Source organism: Hypanus sabinus, chromosome 24 (genome assembly GCF_030144855.1).
Source record: "Hypanus sabinus isolate sHypSab1 chromosome 24, sHypSab1.hap1, whole genome shotgun sequence".
NCBI classification, from domain to species: Eukaryota; Metazoa; Chordata; class Chondrichthyes; order Myliobatiformes; family Dasyatidae; genus Hypanus; species Hypanus sabinus.
This window is the reverse complement of record NC_082729.1, coordinates 13688402-13706032: the sequence shown is the minus strand read 5'-3', so window position 1 is coordinate 13706032 and position 17631 is coordinate 13688402. Positions and strand designations below refer to the sequence as shown.

General features: G+C 39.5%; 1 protein-coding gene across 4 annotated transcripts in view; it reads left to right on the top strand.

The window, feature by feature from the left end:
- Nucleotides 1–17631, top strand: part of LOC132380485 (tRNA selenocysteine 1-associated protein 1-like) — a 42921-nt gene extending 25290 nt beyond the window's left edge. For 3 of the 4 annotated variants that reach the window (XM_059949325.1, XM_059949326.1, XM_059949328.1), the window contains exons 8-9: nt 2145–2178; nt 16621–17631. In XM_059949325.1, the coding sequence (XP_059805308.1) occupies nt 2145–2178; nt 16621–16763 (177 nt within the window). In that variant the 3' untranslated portion in view covers nt 16764–17631. Of the gene's footprint in view, nt 1–2144; nt 2179–7198; nt 7266–16620 lie in introns of all 4 variants that reach the window. The other variant, XM_059949327.1, reaches the window with a different exon arrangement.

Genomic DNA, 17631 nt, shown 5'->3' with positions numbered 1-17631 from the left:
ACAGAACTATGTAAAAACAACACAGAAAAAATTTACACTAAACTATAGACCTACCCAGGACTGCATAAAGTGCACAAAACAGTGCAGGCATTACCATAAATAATAAACGACAATAGGCACAGTAGAGGGCAGTAAGTTGGTGTCAGTCCAGGCTCTGGGTATTGAGGAGTCTGATGGCTTGGGGGAAGAAACTGTTACATAATCTGGTTGTGAGAGCCCAAATGCTTCGGTGCCTTTTCCCAGAAGGCAGGAGAGAGAAGGCTTTGTTAACACCTCCACCTCACTGACACACCACAAGGATGTGTGCTTCGCCCACTGCTCCACACTCTCTATACCCACAACCACTCAAACACCATCTATAAATTTGCTGATGACACAACTATTTTGGATGGTGACAAGAAGGCGTATAGGAGTGAGATAGATCAGCTGGTTGTGTGGTGTTACAGCAACAACCTTGCACTGAATTATCAGTAAGACAAAAGTACTTCGGAAAGGGTAAGACGAGGGAGCACACATCAGTCATAGAGGGATCAGAACTGGAAAGAGTGAGTAATTTCAAGTTCCTGGGTGTCATCATCTGTGAGGATCTATCCTGGGCCCAATCGACGCAGATACAAGGAATGCACCTCAGCAGCTATATTTCATTAGGAGTTTGAAGAGATTTGGTATGTCACCAAAGACACTTGCAAATTTCTGCGATGTACTATGGAGAGCTTTCTCACTGGCTGTATCATTGTCCTGTGCATTGAAAGAAGCTGCAGAAAGTTGCAAACTCAGTCAGCTCCATCATGGATGCTGGTCTCCCCAGCGTCCAGGACATCTTCAAGGAGCAATGCCTCAAAAAAAATCCGTCATTAAGGACCCGACCACCCAAGACATTCCCTCTTCTCAGTGCTACCATCAGGATGGAGGTACAGGAGCCGGAAGGCACACACTCAATGATTCATGAACAGCTTCTTTAAAAATGATTATTTTATGACTGGTAGTTTATTTGTCACCATTTCTAATACTTATTACAATCTGTATGACTCAGTTGATTATTTTCAAATTCCCCTTTTGAACTCCTCTCTGCAGATCATTTATCTGGATCACTCTTGTTCTGTACATTATTCATGTAGCTCTATCCATTGTTCTGCTGTCCCCTTGATGTTTTGTAAACATTATGATTTTTTAAAAAGCTGCAAATCATACAAAGAGATTCTGCAGATGCTGGAAATCCAGAACAGCACACATGGAATGCTGGAAGAGCTCAGTAGGTCAGGTCGCATCTACAGAAAGGAAAAATGTCGATTTTTCGGGCTAAGAGCGAAAAGCTCCTAAGGATTGTAAACTCAGCCTGACCCATCGTGTACGTCAGCTGCCCTACCATCAAAAGACGATGCCTGAAGAAGGCAGCATCCATCATTAAGGATACTTATGATCCACGAAATGCCCTCTTTTCATTACTACCAGAGGGAAGCGGTGGAGCCTGAAGGAGTATACTCAATGTTCTAGGAACAGCTTTCCCCTTCCATCATCAGATTTCTGAATGGTCCATGAACCCATGGGAAATACCTCACTATTTTGCTCTCTTTTTTGCTGTGTATTTTTAAAAATATATTTCTTGTTGTGGCTTACAGTAATTTTCTATGTCTTTCACTGCACTGCCACAAAACAACAAATTTTACAAGCTATATCAGTGATAATAAACTTAATTTTGAATTTTAACTGCAACAAAGTTTAACCACTTAATGAATTATTTTGACCTTACTAAAAAAAGCTTTGCTACCACACATTTCTACTATGAGGAACTTCTCCCAACTGTCAGCAAAGTTGTGCTACTTTTAAATTAGTACTAACAATTTCACAAGCTCCCACCATTTGGGCAACTGCTGACAAGATCATTTAGGATAAAGTTTCAAAGTTCAAAGTAAAATTTATCATCAGAGTGCATACATATATCTTTGAGATTCTTTTTCCTGCGGCATACTCAAGCAGATCTATAGAACTGTACTTGTAAACAGGATCAATGAAAGAGCAAGAGCATCACAGACAGCAAACTGTGCAAAGTTTGTGTGGACAAGTAGCAAAAAGACAAAATAACCGAACCGTACCAGAAATACATTGGGATATGTCGGTTGAAACAAACTTATTGTTATTTACAGAGTTATGAAGAAGTTGGAGATGATGCTCTGGAAGGTAAGCTCAACAATTTTACTGTGTCTAATATAGTTTAATCAAAATCTACCAAGGTAGTGGTATTTTAAATTGATTTGCCTGTCCCTTTATTGTAATTGAAAATTTATTATAGTCTACAAGGTTAATAAAATAGACTTGTTGTGCAACAACAGTTCACAAGAAAGCCTCACATTCTTGTTATCACTGGTACCTGCGATTCTTTCCCCCCCCCACCCCACAATTTTACTGTTTGTCATTTTTTCACACTTTTATATGCTCTTTCAGAAAAAAAATGACAGAATTTCATTACAGAGGCAGCCACTTCACACTTTTACCTTTCAGTTGTATTATTTTTTACTATTTCTTTATTCAGTGATTGGGTTGAGTTGTTTTCTGATCTTGGCAATCCATTTGCAAATGTGTCATCACCATGCAAGGAGACATCATCAGGGTGCTGTTTATTTGGGCTGTGTCTTCTGAGTGTTTGGCCTTTATATACTTATCAATCCACTGATTGGCCATCTTTATGGAAACTCAGCTGTGATGTAGGGAGTGGGGGATTCTTGTCACTGATTGGTTGTGTGATGAACTTTGTGTGTTGTGTTCTGGAATTTTGCCCTCCTTAAATTTTGTTTGAAGTTCACCTTATGGTTGATTTGATAATCTATCAGATAGAGTGTTAGCATTGAGACCACCAAAATTTCCCTAGGCAGGCTTCTGAGATGGTTATTGGTTGTTGACGTTCTTCACTATGATTAGTTCAAAGTTCAAAGTAAATGTTATTATCGAAGTACATATATGTCACCATATACAACCCTGAGGTTCATTTACTTGCGGGTATTCTCAGCAAATCAGCAGAATAATAACTATAGCTAGATCAAGGAAAGATTAATCAAAGTGCAGAAGACAACAAACTGTGCAAATGCACATATAAATAAATAGCAATAAATAATGAGATAAAGGGTCCTTAAAGTGAGATCATTGGTTGTGGGATATTTCAATGATGGGGCAAGTGAAGTTGAGTGAAATTATCCCATTTATTCAAGAGCCTGATAGATGAGGGGTAATAACTGTTCCTGAACCTGGTGGTGTGAGTCCTGAGGCTCCTGTACCTTTTATTTGATGGCAGCAGCGAGAAGAGAGCATGACCTGGCTCGTGAGGATCTCTGATGAGGGATGCTGCTTTCCTGCAACCGCGTTTCATGCAGACGTTCTCAATGGTTGTGTGGGTTTTACCCGTGATGTACTGGGCCGAATCCATTTCTTTCTGTAGGACTTTCCGTTCGAAAGCATTGGTGTTTCTGCACCAGGCTGCGATGCAGCCAGTCAGTAATCTCCACCACACATCTATAGAAGTTTGTCAGAAGTTTAGATGTCATGCCTAGGTTGTGGGGATCTCTGAGGTTAGACGCTGCTTTCCTCTGACAGCGTTTCATGTATACTGCAGCATGACCTCTGTCACGTCAATGATGCTACTGCTTCTTTAAACACTTTCAGTGCACTGATCCAGATTTTCCTGGAGATTTTGTCCATCATCTACTCATTAAAGGTGCAAAATTAAAAAGAAGATTATGGAGCAAGTGATGGACCATCTGGTATTTTCCTGGCAGCCCCTTCGTTATCTCCCATGCCTGGAAGTTAATTATTATGCTCCTCCCTCCAATTAAAATTAATGACAGCCACTGTTCCCATAGATAGAAGCTGCTCTTGTGCCAGCCCCACAATGATGCAGAAGTATTATATCTGATAAATTTTATTTACTTCATTTCTCATACTTCCCAATACTTGTTTTTTTTAGTCCTCTGTACATTAAAAGAGTCTGATGTATTTGAGAGATCCATTTTTTTATTATATGTGATAAAGTGATTTCAGTAAAGATCTTTCCAATCAAGTGCTTTCAATCCCAAATGAATTAGTATGAAGCAAAGTGACATGGCAAGGTACCTGTTCTAGTTACATCATACCTTTGTATCCTGCTATCTGGTGATTTTACTACACAAATACGGGTTATTAACTTTTAACAATATATCTTAGTTTTCTAGCAAACTCTCATTTTGTCATTATCCTAAAAACCTGTTCTACCAGTCGCATACAGATTGGTTCTCAGCTTGCCTGATACCTTGCCAGCAGGCCGGCTGTCAAAATTATCCCATAGCTAATATTCAGGTAAGATCTGGGCGAAAAGTGACAAATATCAGTTTCAATCCTGATACAGTTACGGAATTGCATAGATGTGGTGGGGGGGGGGGGTGTGTTCAGTAATTTTAAAATATATTGTATTCATTATTAATTCCAGCCAGTCACATAATTATTATTATATCACATATAATAACAGCTGGATTTCTGAAATATATCAGGTTCTCTTAATGTACAGAGAACTAAATAAGATGACATAATTCCAGGAAGTATCATGCCCGATGTATGAGTAGATATCTGAGTATGTGACAATGCATCCACCTTTTCCTGGTAGGTTTCTATGTCAATTTATTCTAATTAAGGGAAATATGGAGGAAATTATCAACTGAAAGTATTTATTGAAGGAAAATAGGGACTATTATTTGGTTCAAGCATCTGCTAATAGACAATTATCTTTCATAGGTAGTTTGGGATTTAGGATAATTTAGGATATTTTATTTCCCTTCATATTAATTTCAGTCCACTAGTTGTAACTCAGGTGCTTATCAATAAGAGAGCGGTTTTGGTTGACGAGTAGAATACTTACTGCCTGTTAAGCCGTGGGTGTTTAGGGGAACAATGAATGAAATCATCCATCTCTGGAAGAGTTCAGTGCTTCCTTCAGCCTATCAGTAGCTTCCTCTTGGTTTCGATGGAGACTCAGGAATATCGTCGCACTCAGATGTAGAAGAATTCTTCATTGCTATTTCCATTATAATTTTATTTTACTAGTCAGGCTTGTCAGTCCTGAGCTGAACCCCCAAACCTGGAGGACTGGTGGACCATTCTTAGTCTGGCCTCTACCCTTTGACCTGTTTGGCATGGGTGACCCTACTAAGAGCCAAAGCATAAAGCTCTGACTCTAGCCAACATAGCCCTCCCAATCATTGAGGCAAGCAAGCCTCCAAACCCCATACGACAAGGTCATGGTCCTCTTGGAGGTGGCGAGTAGAATGGTAGGAGATATCTATGGGAAATGGAAGGACAATATCCAATCAGCATTGCTTCTAATTGCAACTTTGAGATCATGGTAGATGCCTGACCTATGATTGTCCATTATATTTCATTTATGCAACAATGGCACCACTGTCATTTCTATGATGTTATGCATCATGGCACCAAGATACACAGAATAAATTAGCTTCAGACACAGGAGGTCAGTGCTAGAAGTCAGGAGCAGAGGAAGATGTGTAAGCCCAAGTGTAGTAACTTTCTCCCATCGTGGCAAATCCCTTGGCTAATTAGAATGATAATATAATAAACACAAGTAGAGAACACTGATGCCAACTCAACTGCAATGACAAGAATTTTAAAGCAATGATGTAATGTTGAATCTTTATAAGGCTGTGCTGAGGCCTCGCTGGGAGTATTGTGAGCAATTTTGGGCCTTTTTTGTAAGAAAGAATAGAGGCTTGGAGAAATGTAACACAGAAACAGGTCCCTTGGCCAATCCATTCTGTGCTGAACCATTTAATCTGCCTACTCCCATCAACCTGCACCCGGACCTTAGCCCTCCATACCCCTACCATTCATGTACCTATCCGAACTTCTCTTGAATGATGAAATTCAGCTCGCATGAACCCCAGTCAGCTCGTTCCACACTCTCACAACCCTCTGCATGAAGAAGCTTCTCCTCATGTTTCTCTTAAGCTTTTTCACCTTTCACCCTTAACCCATGACCTCTGTTTGTAGTCCCGTCCAACCTCAGTGGAAAAAGCCTGCTTGCATTTACCCTATCTATATGCTTATAACTTTGTATGGAAAGGAAAGGTACGTCGCATCTGGAGTTTCTCCAGTTAGATCACCGGCTCGTAACCCAGCACAGATGGAAAGCGTGCAGGGGAGCTGGCTGAATTGGAACTCGGGACCTTTCATCCCAAAGTCCGGCACTGATGCCACTACTCCACCAGCCAGGTCATAATTTTGTATACCTCTATCAAATCAACTCTCAGACTTCTAAGTTCTAAGGAATAAAGTCCCAACCTATTCAATTTTTCCATATAACTCAGGTCCTCCAGATCTGGCAACATCCTTGTAAGTTTTCTCCATATGCTTTCAACCTTGTTTACATCTTTCTTGTCGGTAGGTGACCAAAACTGCACACAATACAAATTAGGCCTCATCAATACAACTGAAACATAACATCCTATGTCCTGTACTCAGTACTTTTGATTTATGAAGGCCAACGTGCCAAAGGCTTTCCTTAAGTCCCTATCAGCCTATGCTAACATCGGAGAGGGTTCTAAGGAGGTTGCAAAAATGCTTCCAGGATTGAACGGCTTTTCATATGAGGAGTGTCCATGGCTCTGTGCCTATACTCACTGAAATTCAAAACAATGAGGGGAATCTCATTGCAACCCTTGGAATGTTGAAGGCCCTCAATAGAGTGTGTGTGGAGAGGTTGTTTCCTATGATGAGGGAGTCTAAGATCATAGGGCGCAGCCTCAGAATAGAGGGATGTCCATTGAGAACAGAGATGAGGAATTTCTTTAACTAGGGATTGGTGAATCTGTGGAATTCGTTGCCACAAGCAGCTGTGGAGGCCAAGTAATTGAGGCAGAGGTTGATAGATACTTGATTAGTCAGGGAATGAAGCATTATGGGGAGGAAGCAGGAGATCGGGCTGAGAGGGAAATAAATTGGCCATGATGAAATGCTGGAACAGACTGGATGGGCCAAATGGCCAGACTCTGCTCTTACATCTTAAGGACTGTGAATTGTTGATATATTAGTGAGTATTGTTACACCTGTAATTTGCAGTTCTAAAATTATGTGGTGTCTTGTTTATTGGATTGCACAGTAACTTTAGCATTTGTTTTGTAAACCTGAAGTCAGTTTTCTTCTTTGTTGATCCATGTAATGTTAGGACTATTGTTGGGAAGATGATTGCCAACCTGATGGACACTAAAGCCCTAGTTTATCCATTAAAAGAGGTAATGAGTCACTTTATAATTATGCCTAAAGCATTAAACATAATTATGTGAGTTCAGGAAATAAGAATTTTAATCAAAGTTTTGTGATTTTTAAAAAATGTTTGCTGGATGTTTTATGGAGGTTAAACGCCCTGATGTGAAATCCTTTCATTTTTTAAATTGTTCTCATATCCCATGGATTTCCTCCTCATAGTTTTCAGAAATTAGTTTCCGTAAATTTAATTCTGTCTCAGAAGAAAATAGAAGACCATCAGGAATAAGGCCAGTGGAAGATTAGAAAAGCTGAAAATATAGCTGGAACTTGAGACTGAAAAGATGGAGACACCATGCTAATAAAATGCAGATAGGCTCAGGGAGATATAGTGAAAAGAAACTTCAGCGATAGGCAATTTTATCTGTTGTAGATTAGCTCAAAGTATAGTAACTTTTATTATCAGAGTACATATATAGCTGCAAGAATAAGTTTGTGAAACCTTTGCAAGTACCTGTTTTTATGCATTAATCACTCATAAAATGTGGTCTGATCTTCATCTTAAGACACAATAATAGACAAACACAACCTGCCTAAACTAACACACAAACAATTGTACTTCTTGTCAATACTGAGTACACCATTTAAACAATCAAAGTCTAAGTTCAAAAGAGTATGTGAGCCTCTGGGGTAATGCCTTCTACAGAAGTTATTTGGAATCAGGTGTTCCAGTCAATGAGATGAGATTGGAGGTGTAGGTTGTAGAGGTGCCCTGCCCTATTAACAAAAATGATACGCAAAGTCAGATTACTGAGAGAGCCTGCTCTTCTCAAAAAAGATCTGCTTATGTGCACCATATCTTGATCAAAACAACTTTCAGAGGACCTTAGAAGAAGAATTGTAGAGATGCATGAAGGTGGAAAAGGCTACAAAAGCATTTCTAAGGACCTGAGTGTTCATCAGTCTACAGTAAGAGAAATTGTCTGCAAATAGAGAAGATTCAATACTGTTGCTACTCTCCCTAGGAGTGGGTGTCATGCAAAGATCACATCAAGGTCACAATGTGCAATGCTGAAGGAAGTGAAAACAAACCCGGGGTAACAGCAAAAGATCTGCAGAAACCTCTGCAATTTGCTAAGGCCTCTGTTCTTGTGTCCAGTATAAGAGACTACCTGGTTGTTCCACAGCGCTTCTGGGATAAAGTTCTGTGGATAGATGAGGTAGAAGTTGAACTTTTTGGTAGAAACGCAAACCACTGTGTTTGGAGGAAAAAGGGCACCGCACACCGATACCAAAACCTCATCCCAGCATGGTGAACGGAGCATGATGGTTTAGGGTTGCCTCGGGACCTGGACAGCTTGCAATTGTTGGGGGAACAATGAATTCAGAATTGTATCAAGACAATTTTTAGAATGTCGGAGTAGCAATCCGTCACCTGAAGCTTAATAGAAGTTGGATGATGCAACACAACAATGATCCAAAACACAAGAGTAAATCACCAACAGAATGGTGTAAAAAGACAAAAATTTGTGTTTTGGAATGGCCAAGTCAAAGTCCAGACTTTAACTCAATTGAGATGCTGTGGCATGACCTGAAGAGGGCTGTTCATGCAAGGTATCGCAGAAATATTGATGAACTGAAACAGTTTTGTATGGAGGATGGTCTAAAATTCCTTTTTGCCGTTGTACAAGTCTGATCAACAGCTACAGCAGGGGTTCCCAACCAGGGGGGTGACAAAGAGTGGCTTGTGTCCTTGAGTGATGAGTCAGGAGTCATCACTCAGCCAGCTGCCAGTGTGCCTTGAGAAGTGGTAGTAACATTTGTCCCAAGCACGCTCCAGTCTCCCGCTGCCCAAGTTAGCATCGAGGATTCTCATTAGTGTTACCTGGGAAGTTACACCTCAGAGTAAAGGAGTCTCATCATTGTTAGCTAGAAGGTTACATCTCAGAGTTAAAAATCATCTCATAATGCCAAAATCTTTATATATCCCGAATCAACCATCAAGTAACGACTTTGCGTTAAAACCAAACTGCAGACAGTAGGTAAATTATTCAATTATAAAATTTTTTAAAGCTGCATTTTGATAAAAAAGCAGCTGAAGTCATTCATTCATATTTGTCTCAGTGCATTAAAGAAGTTTTTGAATTTCAAAGGTTTTTTTTTCTCTTAAAAGGTTTTTTTCTTGAATCGTTGATAATTTTGAATTATGTTAGTTGAGGAGGTATCATGGTTAGCACCGAGCATTTTGAATCGTGTGATGGGAGTTCATATCTCCAGTAATCATCGGAAATAGGTGTGTAAATTCAATAGAGAGTAGCCTAATAATTCGCGTTGCGTCCCTGTAGCATTTCCACCTGACGATTTATCTTGGCTTAACCGCAGATAATATCGTAATATAATATTCGAAAGCATATTTCTCATGATACTTTGCTATAGGCTTGTCTGGTTGGGTAAAGCAGTCATTCCTGACAGATAGTTTTTCTCATATTAGCTCATATTTTTCCATTCATTAACCCTTCATCGTGTCAAAAAGAGGGAAGTTGAATGATGACTGTGGGTGCTTTGGTTTCACTTGCACAACAGGAAATAATGGCTTGCAAAAAACCCAGTGCATTCTTTGTAGCGTTGTGTTTTCCAACTCAAATCTGAAGCCATCCAAGCTTCAAGAGCACTTCAAGAACAAGCATGGCGTAGCTGATGTTGAAGGATATGATACTGGGTCATTGAAAATCAAAAGAGCTCGTTTTGATTCACAAGGAACTCTTCCAAAATTAGGTTTCGTTTCTGTTGAAAAACCACTACTTCTTGCTTTATACCAAGTGGCATATAAAATGGCCAAATCCAAGAAGCCCCATACAATTGCAGAAGATCTCATCAAGCCACATGCACTGGAAATGGCAACAATTATCCTGGGTAAAGAAGCAAGAAAAAAAAATTTGAACAGGTGCCCCTATCAAATAATGTCATTCACAACTGAATCAGTGATTTGAGTGAAGATATTTTGGACCAAATCATCTCAGATGTCAGAGCTAGTCCTCTTAAAATCTCTATTCAGTTGGATGAGTCAACTGATGTCTCCAGTTATAGTCAATTCATCACATTAGTGAGGTATGTCAATGATGGTGCTGTGAAGGAAGATTTCCTGTTTTGTAAAGATCTGAAAACAAACACAACTGCAAAGGATGTGATGCAGCTGGTGAAAGACATCTTTGCCAAACATGATTTAGGTATCAAAGTCATTGGTTCTGTGTGCACTGATGGGGCACCTGCAATGCTTGGAAATAAATCTGGCTTTTCTGCATTGATGAAAAAGGAGATTCCAGACTTGCAAGTTACCCATTGTTTTCTTCATCAGCATGCTTTGGCATCAAAAACATTGCCTCCAAATTTGAAGAATGTTGTTGATACTTGTGTGAAGATCATCAACTGGATCGGGGGCGTGCTTTGAACCATCGCATCTTCAAATAATCTTGTGAGGATCTGAGAAGTGAACGTTCAGTTTTGCTTTTCCGCACTTTGTCCGTTGGTTGTCACGAGGACACGCTTTAACCCACTTCTTTGAACTGCGGGAAGAAATCAAAGTTTTTCTGGAGGATCGTGAATGTGATCTGGTTGGGGCAATGGAATCACAGGAGTTCACCCAAACGCTGGCTTACTTAGCTGACATTTTCACTCGTATGAATGACCTGAGTGTTTCTTTTCAAGGAAAAGAGATAAACATATTGAAGGCTTGTGAAAAGTTGAATGCCTTCAAAGAAAAGTTATGCCTTTGGCGTCGAAGGATGGAAAGAGGCAGTCTCTCAAATTTTCCTTCACTAGAAGAGATGGTTGATGATGCTGGATCCATAACTCCTACTGTGGAAGAAATTGTGGCTCATTTGGAAATGCTGTCAGAATCGTTTGATGGATATTTAGCTGCTGGAGACCTGAAGATTTCAGAAGAATGGATCATGAATCCATATTCCTACAATTTGGAGAAAATGTCAGATGATGAAGAGCTGAAGGAAGATCTTATTGATTTGTGGACAAATCGAGCTCTTGAAATGCAATTTGAAAGCAAGACTGGAGGAGTTTTGTTGTGCAGCACTGGATATGTTCCCAAGACTTGGTGGAAAATCACTCAGTGTCCTCACTCCATTTGCAACAAATTACTTGTGTGAATATGGATTCAGTTCTCTTTTGTCAATCAAGACAAAATCTAGGAATCGCCTGAATCCACAGGCAGACCTGCGGATCGCAGTCAGCAAGAAAGTTCCATGTTTTGACAAAATCATGAATGAGAAGCAGGAGCAAAGAAATCATTGAATTTTATGTTCACAATTGGGATTGATTTTACTGTTTACAATTTTTTCTGAATAAATTAGAATCTAATTGTTCAGTTTATATTTGCATTTTATGCACTGAATTAAAAGCTTATTTTTTTTAAGTTCAATTTGTTCACCCGCAATATTGTATGTGGTTCAATTTGTGGTTCAACAATTAGAAATTAGACTTCTTCATCTTCAAATGTGATATTACTTTTGTAGGGGGTGCGAACATTAGTCAAACATTTCCTAGGGGTGTGGGGCATAGAAAAGGTTGGGAACCACTGAGCTACAGGAAATTCAAACAACACACAGGAAATGCTGGTGGAACACAGCAGGCCAGGCAGCATCTATAAGGAGAAGCACTGTCGACATTTTGGGCCGAGACCTGACAAAGGGTGCCTGGCCTGCTGTGTTCCACCAGCATTTCGTGTGTGTTGTTTGAATTTCCAGCATCTGCAGATTTCCTCGTGTGAGCTACAGGAAATGTTTGCTGAAGGTTATTACTGCTAAAGGAGGTTCTACCAGTTATTAAATACAAGGGTTCACATACTTTTTCCAGCCTGGACTGTGAATTATTAAACAATGTTTGTGTGCTATTAGTTTAGGCAGATTGTGTTTGTCTATCATTGTGACAGAAGAAAATCAGATCACATTTTATGAATACTTAATGCAGAAAACCAGGCAATTGCAAAGGATTCACAAACTTTTTCTTGCAACTGTATTTCACCACTTACAACCCTGAGATTCATTTTCCTGAAGGGATACTCAGCAAATGTAGAGAATAGTAACTATCGACCAGAGTGCAGAAAACAACAAACTGTGCAAATACAAATATAAATAAATAGCAATAAATAACGAGAATAGGAAATAACAAGTTAAAGAATCCTTAAAGTGAGTTCATCAGTTGTGGGAACATCTCAACGGATGGGCAAGTGAGTGTAGTTATCCACTTTTATTCAAGAGCCTGATGGTTGAGGGTTTGTCACTGGCCTTGAACCTGGTGGTGTGAGTCTTGAGGCTCTCGTATCTTCCACCTGAAGGAGCAGCAAAAAAAGGGCGAGACCTGGGTGGTGGGGATCTCTGATGATGGATGCTGCTTTGCTATGACAACGTTTCATGTAGATGTGCTCATTGGTTATCTCATTATATTATCTCAGCTTCTATCTCAAATTATCTCAACCATATTATCTCAAACATTTTAACACAAGTTCACTGCTATTTTTACTTCTCCTGCCGTTTTTTTTAAATTTAGAGATACAGCATGGAGCCCTTTTGGCCCTTTGAGTTGTGCCGCCCAGCAGCCCCCAGTAAACCTGATTTAACCCTAACCTAATCACAGTACAATTTATAATGACCAATTAACGTACCCTTTGGACCATGAGAAGAAACCAGAGCACTTGGGGAAAATCCACACATTCTATTGTGATGACTTACAGAGGATGCCAGAACTGAACTCCCAAACTCCAACGGCCCGGGTTGTAATCGAGTCTTTTTTTTAATATAATTTTTTTTATTTTATTTTTCAAATGGTTATAGAAGGAAAAAAAATTATCAACCCTTCCCCCCCCCCTCCCCTTAACCCCTCCCCTCTAACATATCCCTGTAGAAAGAGAAAAAAGAAAGAAAGAAAGAATGCCTGGATATCGGAAGATCCCCACATGCTCCATGGAGTTCATAATAGCTTTAGTATGTATATTTATTTCTTTCTCCAAATAACCAATAATTTTATCTTCGGAGCACCTATATACTTAATCCTATCTGTTGTAAATAAGGGCGCCAAATTTTCCGAACTATTTCATATTTATCTCTTAAATTATAAGTAATTTTTTCAAGTGGAATGCAGCTAAAAGCTGTATCTATTTTCATTTTCTTAATATATGTTAAAATTCTTTTTCTTTTCACCGGTCCATTAAGCCCATTAACATTAAAACTTTAAAAATTCAGTAAATTAGTCATTTTTAACAGGGTTACTCCAGTCTATAGTAATACCTAACTTTTCAACTTTCGTAATACCTTGGGGAATCTTTTTAAAATTCTCCGTGTTGCTGTGTCTCTCCCCCCCCCCCCCCGCCCCAATTGTCCAGGCAAAGAAAAAAAGATTAAAGAAAAATAGATTATAAAGAAAAAAATAACAAAATATCCCCCTACTAATGTTGTGAATAAAATAAACACAACATTACCCCCCTCCGTTGTACGGGTCATGGCAATTGCCATGATTACACACATGAATCCCGTAGCAATCGATCCGAAGTTCCCCCCCAGCTCCCCTGTAACATAAAAAAGTATATATAAGATAAGAAAAAATATCACTACTCTCAATTAATATTTCTCAAATTTTTACCTTTCTCCCCCTGTATCATATAATCAAGAATATATTTAAATATTCTTTTGTCCTTAAACATCCATCAACTCCATTCGCTGTCCTTGTCTTCGTCTTTAATCTGTTTCACTTTTAAATCTTTGGCTGTGGTTAGCGAATATTTGGGAGTTCTTGTGCAAATTCTTCTGCATCCTGATAATCAGTAAAAGATCTTCTTTTTCCGTCATCCAAACAAAATATCAGGGTTGCCGGGTGGTGTAATATAAAATTATAACCCTTTTCCCATAAAACTTTTTTCGCTGGGTTAAATTCCTTCTTTCTCTTCAAAAGGTCATAACTTATATCAGGATAGAAAAGAACTGTTTTCCCTTCTATCATCAATGGCCCGTTTCTCTTTCTGGCATGTTGGGCAGCCGCCTTCAGGATCTTTTCTTTATCTTGATATCTTAAGCATTTTATCAAGATTGATCCTGGGTTTTGATCAACCTGAGGTCTTGATCTTAAGGCTCTGTGAGCCCTTTCAATTTCAATTAACTGGGCTCCTTCTTCCATTTCCAAAATTTCCGGAATCTATTTTTGAAAAAAAATTTATTGGATCCTCTCCCTCTATACCTTAAAGAAGTTCAACAATCTTAATATTATTTCGTGTGCTAAAATTTTCAAGTACATCCACTTTTTCCAACAACCGTTTTCTTTCTGATGTCCAGGCAGAAATATTATCTTCCATTTTATTCACCCTATCAATGGTGTCTCCAATTGTTTCTTCCAAGTTTTTAATTTTCTTGTCCATTTTGTCTTGTCTTTTAATATCTTTTTTATTACTTTTAATGCTTTTAATTCATGCGTTATTTGCACCAAAGATTTTTTTATGTCTCCAATATCACCTCCAGCCTCTTCCTGTTGCTCTTCTTTCTTTGTCTTTTCATCTTCGTCTGATTTATCCAGAGAATCTGATTCCACCTCATATTCACTTTCACTTTCAGTTCCGATCATAGCTGGGATTTGTAGTTTGGGTTGCTCGTGTTTGCGCATGCCCCTTCCTTTACGCATGCGCAATTCCTGTTGCTCTTTTTTTTTTGGAAACGGTTGATGTTGCCGCAGTTTCCTGTTCTGTATCACCGGAGGTAAAATGCACTTGAGCCCGAGGCTCTTTCATGGCGGCCGGCCTTGATTCTTTTCCAACTTGTGTTGTCTTCAAAGTGGTAGTTTTCTTCTGCTTCTGTTTAGGAGACATATCAAGACAATCCTGAGTAGTTTATAAGTTATTTTTAAAAAGTATTTACTAACATTTCTTCACTTAAACATTATTTTACTGGTTTTTTATGGGAGAGCTGGATTTCCACGTCTCGATCCCACGTCATCACGTGACGTCCCCCTATAGAGTCTTTTCTGAGGTGAGGTAAGTTCCACAGGAAATGATTAGTTGAACCATGGTATGGAACAGAATGACAGCTTCTAATAAGTGTACAGAGGTCTATATGATGACATTCGTCTTGTCTCAATGTACAGTGGAGTAACCTCTCCCTGTGCAGAAGGTACGGAGATCCTGAGATGACCCTCTTAGCCTCACCTGTGTAGTCCATAACCCTATGAAAGCTCATGAAGCAATATGTTTGGCACCAGCTTGGCTGCAGGAGCTGCTGGAAGGATGTTCAATGATGTCCAGCCTCCTTTGGGGCTCCACTCCGGACTTTCTATCTGGGTTTACTCCTGTAGCCATCGCCTGTCTGGAAGCTGCCCACAAGGCAGTGGGGCTATTTACCCAGAGCTGGGGATCTGGTTCTCGAGCACCAGGTCATGTCCACACGCCGGTGGGCTTGCGTGCTGCTTGTGCAGGGCCCAGACCTCCTCCCCGTCTTCTGTAATTCAGCCTGAGTCCAAAAGCAGTTCAGCTTCCGTGTGTTGCCAGCAAGGAGGCACTACATGAGGCTTGCTGCTGGAGAGGCCGTGTACTGGTAGGGAGAGGCTTACACCTTCAGCCCTACTGCTCACGAGATTTGTGAGCCAGCAGTGGACGCTGAAAGTGAGAGTGGCAAGCGTGAGGGATATATAAATATAATAATGAGGAATGACATGCAAAAAGGATGGTGCATACACAAACTTTGGGAGGAAGGAATGAGAATAACAAGCCTTGAATTTTTATTTAATATTTTGGCTATATATACAAGCGAGTAGAACCATTGCCTCAGAGCAAGAGACCCAGGTTCATTTCTGGCCTCAAGTGCTGTCTGTGTGGTGTTTGCAAGTTCTGCCTGTGGCCCTTTGGATCTACCCTTAGTGCTCTGGTTTCCTCTCAAATCCCAAAGATGTGTGATCGGTAGGATAATTGGCTATTGTAAGCTGCCCCTATTTTGCAGGTGAGTGTTAGAATCTGAGGGGGAATTGCTGAGAGAAAATGAGAAAAAACTGGGATTAATGTGGATTTTGTGTAAATGGGTAGCTTTGTTGTTAAATTGAGGTTTCTCTCACTAGGATCATAGAGTACCAAATGAAGAGGTTCATAGGATTTATGTGAATTACAACACCAGAGTGCCTTACGATTCTTTATTGTATAACTTGTTTTTGATAACCAAAATATTTATTTTAGGTCTAATAATTCCAAATACCAGCTATCGCAAAGATTCCTCACATAAAATCTGTATCTTTGTGTGAAGGATTACATTTCCCAATGCATGTTTTTTGATGTTTAATATTACTTCATATTTGCAATTGTGTATTGTATATTGAAGTGTCACTATTACATCTGTCATGATTCAGATCCAGTTCCTTACTTTGATGTTGAAGAAGCTAATGCACAATTCATGGAACAGAGTGAAGAGTTCTACGATGCCCTAATGAATTGCCATTGGCAGCCATTGGACAGTGTTGTATCTGAAATCCCTGCCTCGGCCCTGGCCTAGCTGCTAGAAAACCGTGAAACTACTAGATACTCTATGGGATTGTGTTTTTCCCTTCACTCACATTTTCTGTAATAAGGTTCCTGAGAAAATGGACTTAAAAAATGCTGCACCCTCTTTTTCTAGTTTTATCCAAGGTTTTAAGCAAATAATTTCAAAAGAAATGTTTGTTTTTAGAATATTAGAATTAGAGCTGTTCAAATCATTAATCTGTTTTGCTCTGGAATGTTTTAAATGTGATTATAAATAGGAGCAAGAGCCAGAAATGTTATGTGGTATTCTCATAACCAAGTGTGGGGGTTCATAATTCCATGTGAATCGCAACACCAGAGAGTGCCTTATGGTTCTTTGTTGCATATGTCACTACTTCTGCGCAATATTGATTTTAAACCTAACAAACTCAAATGCCCACTGTCGCAAGGATTCCTCACGTAAGATCTGAATTTTTGCAGAAAGTATTGCATTTATCAATGCAAGTTTTATGATATTGCTGTTCACACTTATAGGCTGATACAGTATATTGTACGTGTGTGTGTGTGCGCGCGCGTATATGTTATGAATTTTAACATTGCTCACCTTCTGGGCTTTTGTGTTAAAAATCTACCAGGGTAAGCTAAAAAAAAAGGTGTCATTGTGGTCCTTTGGTATAAGATTCTGTTTTGATTTTAAGATTATCAAAATAAAGGACGAAATGGAGGTTGTGATCAAAGTGAGTGTAGGACATTGTTACTGGTGTACGTTCTTCTCAACATCTACCTCCAAAGCACGGGTGATTACAATCTTTGAAGCATGGGGTCAGATTTGCTTCCAGCTTTCAGAAACGCAAGAACCCCAGCTGAAGTAACGAGCTATAGTTTAAAGAAAAAGATAA